Source organism: Macrotis lagotis, chromosome 7 (assembly GCF_037893015.1).
Source record: "Macrotis lagotis isolate mMagLag1 chromosome 7, bilby.v1.9.chrom.fasta, whole genome shotgun sequence".
In the NCBI taxonomy this organism is placed as follows: domain Eukaryota; kingdom Metazoa; phylum Chordata; class Mammalia; order Peramelemorphia; family Peramelidae; genus Macrotis; species Macrotis lagotis.
Window position 1 is genome coordinate 9,251,309 of NC_133664.1, and position 20,210 is coordinate 9,271,518.

Genomic DNA, 20,210 nt, shown 5'->3' on the forward strand with positions numbered 1-20,210 from the left:
GCCCTGTGGCCTTGGGCAAGCCACTTAACTCTGTTTGCCTTGCAAAAATCAAAATAAATAAATAAATAAATGAAGTAACTAGATAACTTAAAATGCTTGGGAGTCTATCTGCCAAAACAAAGCCAGGAACTATATGAAAACAATAAAACATGTCACATAATTGAAATCAGATCTAAATAACTGGGAAAATGTCAACTGCTGGTCTCTGGGTAGGTTTCTAGGTAAGTCAAGGCTGTATAATAAAAAATGACAATTAGACCTAAATTAAATTATTTATTCAGTGCCATACCAATCAAACTACCAAAAAATTATTTTATTGAGCTAGAAAAATAGTAACAAAATTCATCTGGAGGAACAAAAGGTCAACATCAAGGGAATTAATGGGAAAAAAATGCAAAGGAAGGCGTTTGAGCTGTACCAGATCTAAAATTATGTTATAAAGTAGCAGTTATCAAAACAGCTTAGTATTGGCTAAATGGAATTGATTAGGTAAAAAGGAAATGACTACAGTGATCTGTTTGCTGAACCCAAAGACTCCAGCTTCTGGGATAAGAACTCACCATCTGACAAAACTTGTTAAGAAAGCTGAAAAATAGTATGGCAGAAACTAAACAGACCAACATCTCACACCCCGTACCTAGATCAGGTTGAAATAGGGACAGGATTAGGCAAAAAGGGCAATGCTATATGTCAGTTAGGAGAACAAGGAATAGTTTATTTGTCAGATCTTTGGCAAAGGAAGGAATTTAAGACCAAACTAGAAACAGTAATTTTGATTACATTATAGTTTTTGCACAAATAAAATCTATGCAACCAAGATTAGAAGGAAGTTGGGAAACAATGGTTACAATTAGAGTTTCTGACAAACGACTCATTTCTAAAATATATAGAGAACTGAGTCAAATTTTTTAAGATTACAAATCATTTTTCCTTTTTATTTTTAATTTTTGCAAGGCAAACGGGGTTAAGTGGCTTGCCCAACGCCACACGGCTAGGTAATTATTAAGTGTTTGAGGCTGAATTTGAACTCGGTTACTCCTGACACCTGGGCCAGTGCTCTATCCACTGTGCTACCTAGCTGCCCCTACAAATCATTTTTCAACTGAGTCAAATTTATAAGTATACAAATCATTTCAACTGATAAAATGGTCAAAGGATATGAATGGACAGTTTTCAGATGAATTAAAGCTATCCATAGTCATATGAAAAAATGCTCTAAATCATTTTTGACTAGAGAAATGCAAATTAAAACATCTCTGAGGTACTACTTCACACCTATTTGATCAGCCAATATAACAAAAAAGTTAAATGATCAATGTTGAAAGACATGTGGGAAAAATGGGACACTAATGCACTGTTGGTGGAGTTATGCTGACCCAACCTTTCTGGGGAGCAATTTGAAATTATGTTCAAAAGGCAAGAAAACTGCATACCCTTTGACCCAGCAATACTACTACCAGGTCTATATCCCAGAGATCACAAAGAAAGGATTAAAAAAAAAAATCACACGTACAAAAAAAATGTTTCTAGTAGCCGTTTTCATGGGGTCAAAGACCTGGATGCTGAGGAGTGCCCATCAAGTGGTATATGTGGTTTATGATGTGATGGAACACTGTTGTTCCACAAGAAATGTGGTGCAGTCAAGGCTTCAGAGAAGCCTGGAAGGACCTGCATGCTGACTGGCATGCTTAGAGGAGTAGCCAGCAGGCGTAAGGAGCTGGCTTTAGGGATTGGCTCATCTCCCTAGGGGCTCGCTGCTCTGATTCGATCATCTTTCCTTGTGTCTGTGGCTGGAGATCCAGCAAGAGGCAAAGGCAGGTGCTGTTCCATCTACTGGGAAACCACCAAACACAAACAAGTTCTGATGTGGATTTAACCATGGGGAGAAGGCACCACATGAAGGGAGAGCAGGCCAGGCTGCCCCAGAAGGTGAGCAGAAGACCCTCAGGGAAGTCAGGAAGCAAGAGGCTATGAGTAGAGGATCAGAGATGATTCCTAAGGTGGGGGTGGGATGTTGCAAGAGGGGTAGTGAGAGGCAAGCCACTTAACCCCATTTGCCTTACAAAAACCTTAAAAAAAAAAAAAGAGGGGTAGTGAGGCAGCCAGGGGAAGAGGGTATGGAATACTGGCAAGGGTTGGAAAGATTTTAGAAGTGAAAGAAGGAATATGAGTATTGAGTCTGAAAGTGATAGGAAGCTACTGGATGTGGAAGTGAGAGGAAGCTACTGGACACGGTCACACCAACAACAGAGGATAGAGACCAACCGGCCGACCACTGTGCCAACCCTGGGCTGCAACAGCCAGAGTCACATTCAGAGGGCAGATAAAGATGAAAATACCTGATGGACAGCACACCTCATCAAATGTGACTGAGGGCCCACATGGCTTCAGTATTCATGTGCTATGTACTAAGAAAAGTTTAAAACCCTAGGTTTTAACCAAACATTTTTTGAGGTTGCCTCGAAAGGGATCTCTCCAGGATAGGCCTCAGCAAGGCTGGGGGAGGCAACTCTCCCTAAGAGTTGAGCCAGGAGACCTAGTGGAAGTCTTGGCCTGTCACTCACTAGCTGTGGGACATTGGAAGAGTCATCTCAAGCTCCAAAGGGAAGCTCCTGACTAAAAGGTGAGTTTGTCCCTTTTCTGGGCCATGGCTACCACATCTAAGAAACAAGAGAGCTGAACCAAGGAAACCTGCCATCTGTGACTTCTGTGACCCCCTGACCCTCGCCAGGTCCTCCACCACAGGGCTTCCTGGCTCATGGTGTTCTCCCTGGGAAACCAGGGGTCCAATTTTCACTGTCCTAGATGAGCAACGTCCCACAGACAGAGCTGCCAAGCTCCGTGCAACTTGGGCTGATGCTCTCCAACTGCCAAACAATCTTCCTCTTTCCTTGAGGAGCTATGGACTATGACAACTGGCTGTTTGGGGACAGAAAGTGCTACTTCCAAGACATTATGGACAAAGAGGACACTCTCCCATTCAAGATCAAAGAGTTAAATACAGTCAGTGCAAAGATGGTAACATTTAAGATGTGGCCATCTCTGTAGGCTCCTAATTGGAAAAGAAAATCTTGTCATGAAACTACAAGAGCTAAGGAGATTACAGGACGACCCCCAGGGGGGATTCCCCATCTCTGATGGAGCTCCCAAGTGACTCAGAGCAAACCCTGCAGATGGCAGCGGTGGAGAACGGAATCTTAATACTGAATCTTGAAGAGACAAAGACAAAGCCTGGGTGTGGGTCACAAAGGGAGACAATGCAAGTCAGCACAAGGGGCACACCTCTTCCTCTGCCTGGGAGTTGGCCACAAGAGTGTAGAGTTCCATAGGGAAGATGTAGGAGGGGTAGAGAATGATGAAAGCCAGCAGAGGGGCATTGAGGAAAGGGATTTTTTCCTTTAGCACATGATGTGATTGCCTCACATAGACAAGGGAATCAGGAGGTGGAATTCTGCCAGGTGGAGGGGAGGAGATGACAAAGGTGCACCCCACCCTCCCACCCCCAGGGTCCTGTGATCTGGAGAAACATGAGTGAGGGGAGAAGGGTGGGACAGCTTATTCTGATCTCAACCCTGAGGAACCTGGGTTACAGGCAGAAAGAAGATAGGTCATGGAATGCTTTTTGGATGAATGGGTCAGGAGCTGTTCCCTTAGACCCGCAGAACTCAGCACTGGACCCATGACTCAACACCAACATGGCACAGCATGCATACTGAGCAATTTGTTCCCAAAACGTGGGACTAGTAGGGCCTCTGGTGTTGTGAAGCCGGCAGCCTCTATTGGACACGAGTACCCCATGGTTGCCCCTTGGCTGCCCCACAGGGAGCCCTGAGGCTCAGATACATGTTCATGATCCTGAACCTTGGGAGGGATGGTAAAGGCAGCAAAGCCCTGGACACACACTGCCCTCACGCTCAGTGCTTGCTCCATGGCCCCACTCCAGGAGAGAGACCATAGGGTCTTGGGAAGCTCCCCACAGAAATCAGGTTATGAGACCCTTGGCACAAGAATTACTGCCCGTGGCAATTCCTATCAAAAGGAAGCCTGCGGGTGGGCTCTTTGCCTCTCTGCCAGAAGTCCTGGCCACTCCAGGCTGTCACAAACATGGTCACAGAAGTGTGAAGGCACAAGATACCCAGAGGCTCTTTCTGAACTTGGACCATGACTTAACACTTGGGTGTAAGGACCCCCCAGATCTAAGCAGTTAAGAGTCTGGGAGGAGGAGAAAGCAACTACCTGTCACTCTATGGCTTCCTCCAACAGCTGGGCAAAGCAGAATGACACCATGATGGACATGGGGCTCAGCAGCTATCCTCCCAGACCTTCAGGGCTATTCTGCATCAACAGGACCACAGGACCACTCCACACACATTGGAAGGATTGCCTGACCCCCATACACTCCCCCCAAACACTGGCTGAAACACTTGTAAATATCATGTCATCACTGAATCACTGACCACTCTTCCCAAACATAATCCCTATTCTACCATTCTTGGGTCATCCAGTATCTGCTCAGGCTCCACAGGAGTCCAAACCATCTCCAGACACATCTGCTGAGGCTGGGACAGCACTAATCCTTAGGAGCTTCACCCTCACCTGAAGCTTTGGACCCCTAGTCTTTTCCCTGGACCCTTCCAGCCTGAGGGCAGCATATCCTCTTGAGTTCTCCTCTTTCAGGTGCCTTTACAAAGTCCTTCAGCCCAATGTCCCATGCCCTGGACTCCAGGACCCTCACCATCCTGCTTTGATCGTGTCTGGCCAGCTGTCTCCATGTTGGCTCCTCTAAGATGAGCTTGTTGAAGGCTGGGACTGTGTTTGTGCCTCTCCTCTCTCCCTGGTGCTCATCACAGGGCCTGACTTACAGGAAGCCTGTTTTTATTCAAACTGCAACACCAGAACTCTGGTGACTGCCAAAAGGCAGGGTACTGGGGGCTTCAGGCATGATTTTATTCACTCAACTGTCTCTATATGCACACTGGTTACTATCTTTTTGCAACTTAGGGCAATATGTTGCATAGGTTCTTCCATTTTTGTGAACTCTACATTGATCTTTAAGTCCAGGCGTCCAGAGGATCGGCATTCTACTGCTCCTCCAAGAATGATGCCATTGTGAATCACCACTACAACTTCATCACTCTAAACAGATCGGCTTGAATCAGCTATTTTCAGGAGGTCTTTGTCACTGTATTCTTGATTCGAATGATACATGAGGTATTCATGAAGGTCTGAAGACTCTTATCCTGTGGTCAGCCTCATCCCAGTTCCTAAGCACCAACACAGTGCTTAGGAGCCTTTAACATTGCCTATGAAGGAGCAGCATGTTTGCTCTGGTAGCATTTTTGTATTGTAACCTGAGAATATTTTTCATTCTTCTTCCTCCCTTTTGAAAATGAAATGTTCATCTTTCCATCACTGTTTTGGGGTGGTGGGCCACAGACTGTTGGTTACCTGTCCCATCTGCTGCCTTCTATCACCTCTAATTAAGTGGGTTACTGTTCTCAATAGTTTCTCCTGTTGAAGTTCCAGAACCCCTGCAGCCACAGGTGCCTCCATGTCAATTCTGGGGTTGGTCCCCTTGGGTGGAGAGGCTCAGCTTTAGAAGCCCCATCTTTTTTCAATGGATCTACTTGATCCATTGATTGGGGCTTCTTCATTCAGACTCCAAACTCTTAAATCTCTACTGTTCCCTGGCATATGTTCTTATCTGAAGGTCCCTGGAGAGCTTTCAAGGAAATCACAAAGCAATTTTTTGAGTCACTGTTGAGATTATTTTGCTTTTATAGCCAAATTAAGGAAGGCTGGGTCAGCACGTTACTGACCTGAAATTCTATGGCTCTTACCTACCAGTCCCAAAAATCCACCATCAGATGAATTTTTACTTCCAGGGAAATATTCCTACACTAGGGATTGAAGAGGAAGAGAGCTCCACCCTTAGGGCCAGCCAGGGTGGCTATCTGTGGCTATTCTGGGAGGGAAACCACACCCAGTTTTATTTAGAAGGGAAGACAGTGATATTGGGGTTAGTCTTTACTTTGATTATTCTTAACTGTGCTGACAGAGTTTAACTCATCAAACATTGGACATTGGCATCCACTACTCCGGAATTCTCATGACATCTGGGTCTATTTTATACAGGCTGAGCCAAGGTCTCAAGATGGAGATTATAAGTGATATGGCTTAAGTCTCTCCCACTTTCATGTTCCATCCATCCCATTTGGGGATGTTTCTGGTTTGTTCCAATGTACCTGGCCAGGAACCCTTGGGTTGTGGGGCTGTTTTGTTCCCTTCACTGTCCTCTAAGTCCACCTGATCATCCAGGGGTCCTGAACTGGGCTCACCCATAAGCCTCTAATTCTTTGACCATTTTTTTTTATTCCTTTGGCACAATCACCTCACACTAGCCTGAGTCTCAACCTACTCAGAAGTAAATTCTATTGTTCTTGTCAGACTGGCGTTTTCCTTAAGTCCTATTCCAACACCTCTTCATGGTGTTAGGTGACTCTGTAACAGTGGAGTGCCATGCCTTAAGTTCTACCAAATTCCAATGACTTTTGGACACAGCCCTGGAGGCTGAATGTATGCCTATTTTTGATGCCCAATCTCATTTCTCACCTGGATGCCCTACATCAAATGTCTGGCTGACTGCTCTTACCATCCCACCTTGGGCACTTTCCCACCTCGACTCCCATCAAGGGCAGAATTGCCTTTCTCTTTCTGCATTCCTCAGGACACAGTGGCTGACCCCCAGTAGGGGCTTCATAAATGTTCACTGTCCCAAGAGGCTGGATTATGGCAGAGGGTTGGGATGAGGGTCCATTTCTCAGCCACCATGTCTCTTAAAGACAATCTACTGACCTGTCGAGTGATCTGAGCTGCTGAAGGCAGTCCTTGCACTGATGAAAGGCAATGTGACACTTTGTCTTGTGGCTGTCACTGAGAGCAGAGACAATACCCACGCACTCACAAGCTCCCAAATTAAAAAGTCATTGGGAAATGCTTCACATAATACATAAAAATATAGCAGAAAACAGAGAATGGTCACAGGGGCTTTTTGAGTCACTTGCTGTGGCCCTTGGGGATCCTTCTCGAGGCTTTGTTGAGCCTTGTGTCTACTGGAATGTGACACCACAGGCAGAGATGAGATGGTAATGGTCTGAGAGTCAAGTCTAGGAGTCAGGTATTTTGCCATGCGCCCCTGGGGAAGGCCCATGATGGCTACAAAACAAGCCTCTCAGGGTTGTTGTGAGAGCCTACAAAGCCAGTAGTCACCCTCAGAGCCCACTGTGAAGGTCACCAGTATCCTTGGGCAAGGGAAAAACCACAGGAGATTTGTACCAAAACACCCCCTATATTAACCTCCCCATCCACTTAAGTAGTCCTTCTGATCCAGGAGGTTGGTCATATATGGATCCTGCCCAAAGGATGGGTGTATGACCTCTTGGAAGGCAGGGCCTCATTCCCACAAGATCACAGACCACTGGAAGCAGAAATACCTGGGTGGCCTAGCTGACATTTGATGGGCATGAGGGGGCTAAGGAGGAGGGAAGAAGGGCTCCAGGGTCTGCCCTGTGCACAGTCTGCTCACAATGTCTTGGGAGGAATTTCCCTTTGAATGACAGCATCAAAGAGGTGGGCTAAGATAGAGGGAGGCCTCCCCCCCACATACACAATCATTCACATACATGCATAAATAAGAGTGCACAGTCCAGTGAGGAAAGGTTAAGAGCACATGCAGAGAAGACCGACATTTCTTGCTGAAATAAAGATTAGCCTATAATGACTTTCAGCTCCTTAAAAAACGGAATTGAAAATATCTAAGTTCCCCATTTCTATCCAGAAGAATACACCAGCCAGCCCACAGTGTCTTCATTGGCTTCTCACCTTACGAGCAAAATCCCCTTTCCCTTTGCTGTAGGCTTTGTTCTCCAGAAAGTCACATACGTAGGGAGCCAAGGCAGGGGAAGCTTTCATCATTTCAGGTGTCAATAATAACTAAAAAAGCAAAATGTTATTTTAAATAAAAACAGAGCTCATACCACTTTACAAGTTTGACAGCACAACTAACCAGTCCTTTTTTACAGTATCCTCTGGAAGAACTCATTTTATTTTTTGTAGTGACAGTTCCTTTTATTCACCAAACACTTAGGAGAGAAGCTCTCCACCTAGATTCAGTTGTCAAAATGTTGTACCTAAGTATTATCAATTCCAATCAAAAAAAGGATCACTCCAGAATTTGTCTTAAGGTCTTCTCCATGAAATTATGTTGAAGACAATATAAAAAGTAGAAAGGAGGGGACAGCTAGGTAGTGCAGTGGATAGAGCGCCAGTCCTGGAGTCAGGAGGACCTGAGTTCAAATCCAGTCTCAGACACTTAATAATTACCTAGCTGTGTGACCTTGGGCAAGCCACTTAACCCCTTTGACTTAAATAAATAAAATTTTTAAAAACTATAAAGGAGAATCATGATTGTATTTTTTATGTAAAAACAACAAAGTCATCAATCTGTAAACAAACTATATGATCAAGATGGAAAGTAAGACATTGTTCTTAGGGTTCTCAGAGTTCTCAAACTAACAGTCTCATTTAATTCTTATCACTGATCTTGCTCCTTTAACAAGATGAATTAATTAGGAAATGAAGATGCCACTGAATCTGCTAAATAATTGTTATGAGGTTAAAAAAAAAAGTAGTTTTAAAATTACGAATCACTAAATAATTCACTCAGCATTGGAATAATGAACTCTACCTAAATTTAGACTTAAAAATTGGAAAGACTATTCAGTCTAATGAAGTAGAATAGGAAGTCACTGAGGAAAGAATGGGAAGGCTATGATATCTCCCAAGCAGTGGGGGGCACCATGATGCCCAGAGCCAAGACCAGCTGAGACATCCCCAGAAGAGTCTGTCTTAGAAGACAGCAGACATTCCAAGGCAACAGAGTCAGGCATTGGGTTTCCCCAAGAGTCAGGACATTTCCAAGAAAATCCAAAGGGAGTTCTACAATGCCCTAAAGGGAACCATTTCCATTTTGATCATTTTGAGGGAATCTAAGGGAAAAGGAATAAAGACCAAACTTAGTTTACAATCTTAAAATCTGCAGTCAGATGACAAATTCTAGACAACAGACCAAAAGACAGTTCAAAGGGTTGGGTACTACCATTCCTAGAATGGAAGCAGTTACTCACTTAGGAGGACTGGAGCTTATAAATTCAAAAAGCTCTAGAGTTGTCATGGCCCTCAAACATCATTTCATCTAATCCTCTAACTGTCCATTTGTTATTCGAGGAAGTCTTAAAATCAAGCATGCAGGAAGGGTTCCATAAATGGACATCAAGCTATTCAAGAAAAGAAGCCTACTATATATTTCTGCTATGATTTAAATAAGAGAAGCTCGATAGTAAACATACACCTACCTGTAAATAGGCATTTAGGTCCTTTTTTCGTTTTTCTAAAAAATCTCGATCCATGTTATTAAATGTTTTTTTACCAGGGAGCTTCAAAATGCTTGACAGATTCTCAAACTAGAATACAAAACAGATTTCAATGTTGATCTCTTAAAATTCATTACTTGTTATAAACAAAAATAGATAACTTTTGACATTACAACAAAGAACCAACTACTCTAGAGAAAATCTCTCCTAGACTTAGGGACAATACTGAGACAAAAATGATGGATCTATTCTAAAGACAAATGATTGCAATATCACATATCATAATCAACGATTAAGTTAATTTTACATTCCTTTCGACTTGGAAATAAATATTCTTCACATGATTAAAAATTTATACAAATAACTTCTGAAACACAAACCATTAAAATTGTAGAAGTATAGGTTTTTACAGATGTGACTTGGACTTTTGCAAGACTTTCATAAAACAGGGAAGCAAGAAAAGGTAAGAAAGAGGCAATAAAAAACTAAGACATAGTTCTTTATAAAAAAAAAAGCATCAGAAGGAACAGGAACACTCCCAGGTGGACAGATCAATGATAATGATGTAAGAAAAAAGTGAGAGCTGCTCAAATCCCATCAAGTTTTTGTTTCTCTCCAAAAGCAATTGCCTGGGGACTAGAAAAGACCAAAATGACTAAGAGTTGATGACCTAGTCAAGTAGGGAGATGATCAGTGGGCAGTTACTACCCTTGAAGAGACAAGTTATCTGACTATGATGACCAAACTTTAGCACATCACAGAGGGACTGCTGAGTCAGCAATCTCTGAAAGACTGATGACCAGGAGTACAACTAAGACCAATGAACATGAGTCCAAATCCTTGTAAAATTCTGGAAAATATTACCAGTGTATGTGTGTGTGTGGGGGGGGGGGGATTGACTACTCTCCTCATTAACCTAAGAGAAGAGGGAAACACCAAAAGAAGGTTTTCAGACATTTTTTAGCAGTGATTGAGAAATTCTTTTGTGGTATTCTTGTTAAAAAGATGAATAGTTCATATGTCCATAGATGGTTTTAATTTCTTCATCTGGGAATTGCCTCTTTATAGTCTTATAAATCTGACTCAGTTCTCTATATATCTTAGAAATGAGTCCTTTGTCAGAAATATTAGTTGTAAAAATTTTTTTCTCAACTTCCTTTTAACCTTGGTTGCACTGGATTTGTGTGAAACCTTTTCAATTTAATGTAATCAAAATTATACATTTTGTACTTTATAATTTTCTCTAGCTCTTCTCTGGTTCCCTTTCCATAGATCTGAAAGGTAAACTATTCCTTGTTCTCCTAAATGACTTAAGATATCACTTTTTTATGTCTAAATTCTTGAACCAATTCAACTATGTCTTGTTATAGGGTGTGAGATGTTGGTCTGTACCTAGTTTCTGCCATACTATCTTCCAGTTTTACCAGTTTTTTACCAAATAATGAGTTTTTATCCCAGAAGTTGGAGTCTTTGGGTTTATCAAACAGTACCCCTGTTTCTTTTGCAGCTAGTCTTTTCCACTGCTCCACCACTCCATTTCCTAGCCAGTACCAAACAGTTTTGATGACTAATGCTTTAAAATATAATTTTAGAGCTGGTATGGCTAGTCTACCTTCCTTTGCATTTTTTTTCATTAATTCCCTTGATAATCTAGACCTTTTGTTCCTCCATATGAATTTTGTTACTATTTTTCTAATTTAATAAAGTAATTTTTCAAAGTCTGATTGATATGGCACTGAATAAGTAATATAATTTAGGTAGAATCGTCATTTTTATTATATTAGCTTGGTCTACCCATGAGCAATTGACATTTGCCCAGTAATTTAGATTTTATTGTGTTTTATATAGTAGTTTTCATATAGTTTCTGAGTCTGTCTTGGTGGGAAGACTCCCAGTTTTTTATGTTGTCTACAGGTACTTTATTTTTTTCCCTTTTTTTAAACATTTTATTTGTTTTCCAATTATATACAATAGTAAATTGTACCCATCATTTTTTTCAAGGCTCTGAATTCTACAATTTTTCTCCCCTCCTCCCTTCCTCCCTCAGGCTGTCTGACAGTGTCTACATTGTTTCCATGCCATACAATGATGTAAATTGAATGTTATAAGTGTAAACATAAGAATAAACGTAGCCCCCCCCCCCCCAAGAAGATGGGAAACCTCAAGAATAGAGAGAGAAAAAAAATTGTACTTCAGTCTGTATTCAGATTCCAACTCTGTCTCTGAGGTTAGTTCCTTTCTTTATCATAAATCCACCAGAGAAGTTGCTTCAATATTTTTCCCTCAGTTGCTATCACTAACTGTACCTCCACTCTATTCCTCCCCACTCTCATTTATTCTATTCTCTCTCTCTCTCTCTCCTTTCATCCTGTCCCTGTCCAAAAGCATGTTGCATCGAGTGCCCTCTCCCTTGATTTTTCCTCTCTTCTGTCACCTATTCCCCCCCTTCCCTCTCCCCATCCCTTTCCTCCCATCCTTCTCCAGGGCAAGACAGATTTCCTCACCCTATTAAGTGTGTATGCCATTTCCTCCCTGAGCCATTTCCGATGAGAATGAAGGCTCACTCATTCCCCCTTTCCTTCCCTCCTCCCCTCCACTGAAAAAGCTTTTTTTTTGACTCTTAGGTGAAATCTCTCAGCTTCTTCATCATCTCCTTTTCCTTCCTTCCAGTACTTTCCCCTATCGCCCTTTCACTCCATCCCTTTACCACATCATACCATTATATTCCACTCCTTCCTATATCTTGTCTATATATGCTCCTTCTAAGTGAGGAAGTTCATATGAGTTATCAACATCTTCTTCCCGTGCAAGAATACAAACAGTTCAACATCATCAAGTTCCTCATAGTTAGTCCCTCTCTTCCACTCCCTCTATGATTCACCAGAGTCTTGTACTTGGAGATCAAACTTTCTGTTCAGCTCTGGTCGTCTAGTTAGGAAAGTTTGAAAGTCCCCTGTTTCATTGAAAATCCATCTTTTCCCCTGAATGGGGATGTTCAGTTTTGCTGGGTAATTGATTCTCGATTGTAAACCAAGATCTTTTGCCTTCTGGAATATCATATTCCAATCCCTAGGAGCTCTTAATGTAGATGCTGCCAGATCCTGTGTAATCCTGACTATGGAGCCTTGGTAGATGAATTGTCTGTTTCTGGTAGCTTTTAGAATTTTCTTTGATTTGGGAGTTTTGGAATTTGGCTATAATATTCCTGGAAGTTTTTCTTTTGGGATCCCTTTCAGGGGGTGACCAGTGAATTCTCTCAATTTCTACTTTACCCTCAAGCTTCTAGGATCTCAGGGCAATTTTTGCTGTATTATTTCTTGAAAAATGAAGTTTAGGCTCTTTTCCTGGTTGTGGCTTTCAGATAGTCCAATAATTTTCGTTTGTTTGTTTGTTTGTTTTTAGGTTTTTGTAAGGCAAATGGGGTTAAGTGGCTTGCCCAAGGCCACACAGCTAGGTAATTATTAAGTGTCTGAGGCCAGATTTGAACCCAGGTACTCCTGACTCCAAGGCCAGTGCTTTATCCACTACGCTACCTAGCCACCCCTAGTCCAATAATTTTCGAATTATTTCTTCTGCATCTGTTTCCAAGGTCAGTTGTTTTTCCAATGAGATATTTCACATTTTCTTCTAATTTTTGGCTTTTTTGGAAGAGTTTTATTTCTTCCTGATTTCTTGCAAAGTCATCAGCTTCCTTTAGTTTCATTTTGCATTTGAAGGAGTTATTTTCTTCAGAGAGCTTTTTTATCTCCTTTTCCAGCTGGCCAATTCTGCTTTTTAAGGCATTCTTCTCATTTGCCTTTTGTTTTGCTTTTTACATTAGGCCTAAACTGGTTTTTAACATATTATTTTCTTCAGTATTTTTTTTGTATTTCTTTTACCAAGCTTTTGATTTGGTTTTCATGATTTTTCCACATTGCTCTCATTTCTCCTCCCAATTTTTCCTCCACCTCCCTGAATTGCTTTTCAAAGTCTTTTTTTGAGCTCATCCACAGTCTGAGCCCATTTTCTATTTCTCTTGGAGGTTTTGGATACAGAAGCTTCGATTTTATCATCATCAGAGTATGTGTTTTGCTATTCCATAGGACTGAAGTAATTCTCTATGGTCAGATCCTTCTTTCCAAGGTCTGTCTACAGGTACTTTAAAGGAATTTCTCAGGGCAGAAAGGTGGCACAGTGGATAGAACACTGGCCCTGGAGTCAGGAGGACCTGAGTTCGAATCCGGTCTCAAATACTCAATAATTACCTAACTGTGTGACCTCAGGCAAGTCACTTAACCCTACTGCCCTGCAAAAAACCAAAAAAACAGAATTTCTCTTTCTATGTCTTATTTGTAATATATAGAAATACTAAGGATTTATGTGTTTATTTTCTATCCAGTAACTTCTTTAAGCTGCTAATTGTTTCAAGTAACTTTTTAGATGATTTTTATGAGGTTCCTGAAGTATACCATCACATCATCTGCAAAGAGTTTTGTTTCTTCCTTACCAATTCTAATTCCTTCAGTGTCTTTTTCTTCTCTTATTGCTAAATCTAACATTTCTAATACAATATTGAGCAGCAGTGGTGATAACAGGCACTTGTTTCACCCCTGAGTGTACTGGGAATGCTTCCAGGTTTTCCCCATTACATACAATGCTTATTGATGGTTTTAGATAGATGCTGTTCACCACTTACAGAACACTCCATTTATTCCTATGCTCTCTAGGGTTTATAATAGGAATGGGTGCTATATTTTATCAAATGCTTTTTCAGCATCAATGAGATAATCATATGATTTTTGTTAGATTTGTTCTGATGTAGTCAATTATACTGATTAGAGAAATGCAAATTAAAACAACTCTGACATACCATCTCATACCCATCTGATTGGTCAATATGACAAAAAAGGGAAATGACCAAAAATTAAAGGGGATGTGGGAAAACTGGGACCCTAATGCAATTAATGACAGTGGAGCCATGAATTAATCCAACCTTTTTGGAGAGCAGTTTGAAATTATGCCCAAAGGGAAATGAAACTGTGCCTACCTTCTGACTCAGCAATACCACTACTGGGGCTGTATCCCAAAGAGATCACACAAAAAAAATCTTTATAACAGCTCTTTTTAAACTGAAGAGATACCCATCTATTGAGGAATGGTCGAACAACTTGTGGTATACTACAAGAAATCATGAGTTGCCAGACTTTAGAGAAGCCTGGAAAGACTTGCTTGAACTGATGTTGAGTGAAGTGAGCAGGCCTAGGAGAACACTATGCACTAACAGCAGCATTAAGATGGACATCTTCAGATCAGCAGGACAAAAATGTGATGGAAAATACCAACCATATAGTATGTAGAGTTTAACTGTAGACCACAACTTACTATCTTCAATTTTTATTCATTCATTCATTTATTTTTAAGTTTTTGCAAGGCAATGGGGTTAAGTGATTTGCCCAGGGTCACACAGCTAGGTAATTATTAAGTGTTTGAGGCTGGATTTGAACTCAGGTACACCTGACTCCAGGGCTGGTGCTCTACTCACTGCACCACCTAGCTGCCCCTATCTTCAATTTTTAAAAGTTGTCTTGTGTATCATGGGTTTTTTCTGATTTGATTTGATTCTTCTTTACATGTATAGTCTATATTAGATTGCTTTCTATCTAGAGAAAAGAGGGAGGGAGAAAAATGTAAACCTCAAAAACCTTGCTAAGCAATGACCATTAAAAACAACTGTTGAATGCAGTTAGAAAAATAAATAAAATATTAAAAAAAACTTTAACCAAAAGAAAGTTTGAACCGGAGAAGAAATAACCACTGTAATTCAGAACTGACTGCATGGTTGGAACTAAGGAATAACCATTACTGGTATAACTAACGAGCCCCTACTGTGTGTCAGTCACCCAAAGACAAGGGATACAATAAGCCTTCCTCTCTAGGAGCTTCTACTCTAGAGGGCAGAGAAGAGGAGTGGATGGAGAAGTACAAACATGCTAAATATAAAAGTGAACAACTGCAAACAAATGGAGGTTGTTGGGGAGGCAACAAGCAGTTAGGGAGATCCAGATTCCTGCAGAAAGGGGTCCCTGAGCAGCTGCACTGTAGAGGAAGAGGATGATTGTGGGAGGAGACATATTCTAGGTAAGGGCACAAACTCACAAAGCAACTAAACTGGGAAAGCAACACCATTCAGGAGGAAACACAGAAGGCCCTCTGGCAGAGTCCAGAGAGCAGGGACGGCTGGAAAGACAGGTGGGGCTCAGGTGAAGAAGGGCTTTCACAGCCAAGCAACTAAGTTTAGAGTTCACATTTTTAGGAGAAACAACAGGGAGCCAGAGGAGTTTACTGAGTTTACTAAGGGACAACACAATCAGAAGTGAGTTGAAGGAAACCCAATCAGTGTGGAAGACAGCCTGGAATGGAGGAGCCTCGGGGCAGGGAAGCCAGTGCAATAAGGACACAAGGAGATTAGCAACTGAATGAGGGTAGTGGCTTTTTGGGTAGAGATAAATAATAAGCAACATGGGGTCATGAGGCTGAAGGTCCTAACAATTAGTTGTCCCCCACCACGGCAACCTTCAGGTTCTGGCTGGATGACCACTGGCAGGACAAAAGAGGAGATTCTAAGGTTGGGGGTGGCTAGGTGGTGCAGTGGAGTCAGAAGTACTTGAGTTCAAATCTGGCCTCAGACACTTAATAATTACCTAGCTGTGTGGCCTTGAGCAAGTCACTTAACCCCATCTGCCTTGCAAAAACATTTTTAAAAAAAAGAGAGGAGATTCTGTGCAGGACTGAGTTGGATGACAGACCCAGCTCTGATTTTCTGGAATCCAATCATGCCTAAAGAGGGATCTGATTTCACAGGAAGACAATGCCCTCCTAGGGAAGGGCAAGAGGCACAGGGGGAAGAGTAAAGAAATGAGGGAAAGGCTGAGGCCAGACAAGTCTCCAAAGTCCCCATCTCCTCTCCATTTATTCACACAGAGACTGCACAGTCACTGGTCAGGAACCTTCCTGGGAAGATTTAGGGTTAGATTACTTGTCCCCTCTGGAGTAGGGCCTCCTCTGGCCTGGCCTGATCCAGATGTTTGCTAACATCCCTCCAATCTCTTATTGATATACACCCATCCCAAGCAATTCATGCCAAGTCTATCACAATCTGGACTAAATTTCACTCCATTTGCTCTTTTCTTTTTTTTCTTTTCTCTTTTTTTTTAGGTTTTTGCAAGGCAAAAGGGGTGTTAAGTGGCTTGCCCAAGGCCACACAGCTAGGCAATTATTAAGTGTCTGAGGCAGGATTTGAACTCAGGTATTTCTGACTCCAGGGACAGTGCTCTATCCACTGAACCACCTAGCCACCCCATTTGCTCTTTTCATTAACTGTTTTAGTTTACTGGTCAAACTCTTTGTCCACTATTTCTAGTCAACAACTTCGCTCTCAGGATCATCCTATGATTCACACACTTCTAAAATCAGAGCTTTTATGAAGCCAAGTAACTCTATCCAACTGTTGAAGCTTCAAAGGGATTTTGCTGCCTTCAGAGTCCCTGGGAAGTGAACACTTGTGTCGACAGGTTCTCCTTGGTACCCTGGAAGGGACAAGTTCGGACCTTTTCCCTGTTATGGTTTTATGGGGGTTAAAGATATGAGTGGGGGGGGGGCATTCAAACGAAGGTTGTCTGAGGCTCTCAAAAGAACCAACAGCTGGCTAAGCCTCTGACCCCACCCCCAATCCTGCTCTGTAGCGGACCTTCGGCAAGCTCAATTTTGATTTCTTCAATTCTGTGACCAATTCAACAAGTAAACTCAATCCCTTCTGTTGACTAGATTTCTGCAGAGGGAAAGACAAGGAGTTAAACAACTGAACTGGCCTGTTTAAACCTATGACAGCCAATTCAAAAACATAGAGCCCTATATCAATTTCACAGACTTTTTTTGGTTGGACACACAAAAAAATGCCATTTGTGTCTAGAGCCTGAACAAGTCTGCTGGCATTTTAGTTGCTAATATTTAGAAATAACAGAATATTGAAATTTCCAAATGAAAGTCTTCCCATAATATTTCAGAGTTACTAGTTTGTACAAATAATCTAAAAGATTTCATATGAAACCAAATTTAGGGAATTTGTTTCTACTTGACATGTGAATAAATATCAGCCTGCCTGTTGATTATTATTAAAATGTTCCTTTTTAAAAATGCAGAAATCCAAACCATTAAAAACTGGGTGCTCTGAGAGTTTTATAAAAGGGCTTGCTCAGAGGTTCTCAGACCATGAGCCCAGAGACAGGGCCATTCAGGGTCCTCCCTAGGAAGTGAAGAAGCCAAGACTCGAGGCTGACCTGCCTCGGTCACACAGGCGGTATTCCACTTTGGCCACCATTTTCCTCCAGAAGGCCCCTGCACACCCAATGGGAACCACAAACAAATTGACATGACACTACCTGCTCGGTGATCCGCATGTGAAAGTCATGGAAGTCGCTGTACCGGCGATAGGTCTTCCAGATCTCGTCACTGTTGGGGCCACGCCGGTGCACAGTGATGGCGTACAAAGCGTAGGTCTTGCCATGGTCATTACACACGCCTGCCACAGCATAGGGGTCACAGTCAGCACAGACTAGTCATTTAGGAAAAAAGGAAGAGAAACAAAACACACAAAAGAGGAAAACGAAAGGACAAAAAAAGACAACATGAAATGAGGAAGAGTCTGAAATGAAAGACTGAGACACATATGGATGTCAGCAAAGGATCAAATAAAATGCCCAACCTTCCTCATGGGGCAACCAGCATCCAATGACTCTGGGCTACGAAGAAGGAACAGTTCAAGTTCACAGCTCCCCCCGCAGGCTCCCCCCTCATCACCAAGATTTCTGACTTCAATGTCCCGAGGAAATACCAGCCTCAGCAAGTCCCAAGCTTCTACACTCACTAGAGCAAAGGCTCTCATGCTTGGCCAAGTGCTTCTCAAACACAGTCTCTTCAGCCAAAGGGATGACTAAAAACAAGACAGCTACTCTACTGGACCCTCCGAAAATGCTGCCAACATCCCCACACAGAAGGGACACTCAATGAATGACTGAGGAACTTCAGAGTACTCCAGGAGGTAGTATCCTTAGCTTGGGGGAGAGTGATCGGGTTGGGTGTATTGATTTTTCAGCGATCCTGTTAAATGATGCCTAAGAATAACTATTTATCTAAGTATGCCTCCGTACACATAGGCATGCCTATCAGTACTACCTACATACAAGACATTTGAAATTGGAAAAGTCTGTCTATAAATGTGTAGACATATAATAATACCTCAGGAGGTAGAGATGATACTTTGCATTTAGCTGAGGCAATCTCACTTTTCAGCAAAAATAGCTCCACGGGGAGGACAGTCCAGGAAGCTATATGGCTAATTGGCATCTTTGTTCTTCATAAAGGAATACAAATCTACAGTGACCAAAGTACTGTAAATCTATTTCACCTGAACCACAAACCCTCTAATACTCAAATATAGGTCTTTTCCTATTGTGATTACATGCCTCAGATCAAAAAAGGGTCAAAACAATTCTTGAAAAAATGGTTTCCAGTGCAGGACACTGTAATTCAAACTTTTTACCAATAACTTCATCTTTAAAAGCATTAAAGAATTTAAATTTTCCACCAAGAAAGTCACATTTCATCTATCATTTGTTTTGTGAAACAGGATTTCCCACAGCAGGATGTGGGCTGGAGACAGTAAAGGGAGAGATGCTTTGTGGGAAAAATTCAAAATCTGCTTTCAATGAAGGGTCAGATGTTTTATGATTGAAATCAGAAGGTGACGAAAACAGAATGAGATTCAAAAGAAAATTATAAAAGAGACAGGATGACTTTTTTTTCAAGCTGAAGGGGCAAAAGAACACTTAGAAACATTACATAAAATAAAGGAGAATGATTCCTGATGATGGGGAATTTACTGACTATATGGTAATTAATCATATATAATATATTGTCAGGAAGTTTATAAAATGAGGCTATAAATTAGAAGGAGGGTGAAACTCATATGGCATAGAATTGTATAAACTTGGTGTGAGGTCCAGCCTCAGGAAATGCAGGACTAGAGCACTGGAGGGCTGTGTCATTTGGAAGAGCTAGAGTAGTCCAGTGGCCCCGGATTTGTACAATGAGTCCTGAATCCCTCTTTATAATGAAGAGAAGTAATTGGAGCAACACTTATCAGCCAGATGAATAACCTGAACACAAGGCAGCAACACTTATACCAAATCATCTGACAATGTAAAAACATGCAAAACTGAATTGAAATAGAACAGAGTGGGGTGGCTAGGTGGTGCAGTAGATAGAGCACCTGCCTTAGAGTCAGGAGGACCTGGGTTCAAATCTGACCTCAGACACTTAATAAGTACCTGGCTGTGTGGCCTTGGGCAAGCCACTTAACCCCATTGCCTTGCAAAATATATATATATATATATAAAAGAAATAGAACAGAGAATAAGGATCCGGAGAGTTTACATCAGACAGTCCAACTGCTTCAGTTATGGAAAGAAGCTCCTGGGGCTTCAAAAGGCAAAAAAAACAAAAAAAATCCACCCAAACCACCCAAGTTAAACAGGTGCCCAAAGTTAGAATGTGACCTAAGTTGACAAAGAATATTATTCATCGCAGACTTCAAACAGTCAAACAGTGATCACAGGACTTGGAGGTGGAAGGGACCCCCTCATTTCATAAAAAAGAAACTGAGGCATTATGTGACATGGGTAACCAGAAGCAAAATAAAAGATGAGAACACTAATGCCAAAGCCCCTATTCTTCCTAAAATAC

The 20,210-nt window shown here is 41.7% G+C and overlaps 1 protein-coding gene across 7 annotated transcripts in view; it reads right to left on the minus strand.

Annotated features, from left to right (window-relative positions):
- The window catches only part of SNX13 (sorting nexin 13), a 129,864-nt gene that overhangs the window by 15,587 nt on the left and 94,067 nt on the right, over positions 1 to 20,210 (minus strand). For 6 of the 7 annotated variants that reach the window (XM_074195432.1, XM_074195429.1, XM_074195428.1 and 3 more), the window contains 3 exons: positions 17,849 to 18,021; positions 9,414 to 9,521; positions 7,882 to 7,992 (listed from right to left, as the gene is read on the minus strand). In XM_074195432.1, the coding sequence (XP_074051533.1) occupies positions 7,882 to 7,992; positions 9,414 to 9,521; positions 17,849 to 18,021 (392 nt within the window). The remainder of the gene's footprint in view (positions 1 to 7,881; positions 7,993 to 9,413; positions 9,522 to 17,848; positions 18,022 to 20,210) is intronic. The other variant, XM_074195427.1, reaches the window with a different exon arrangement.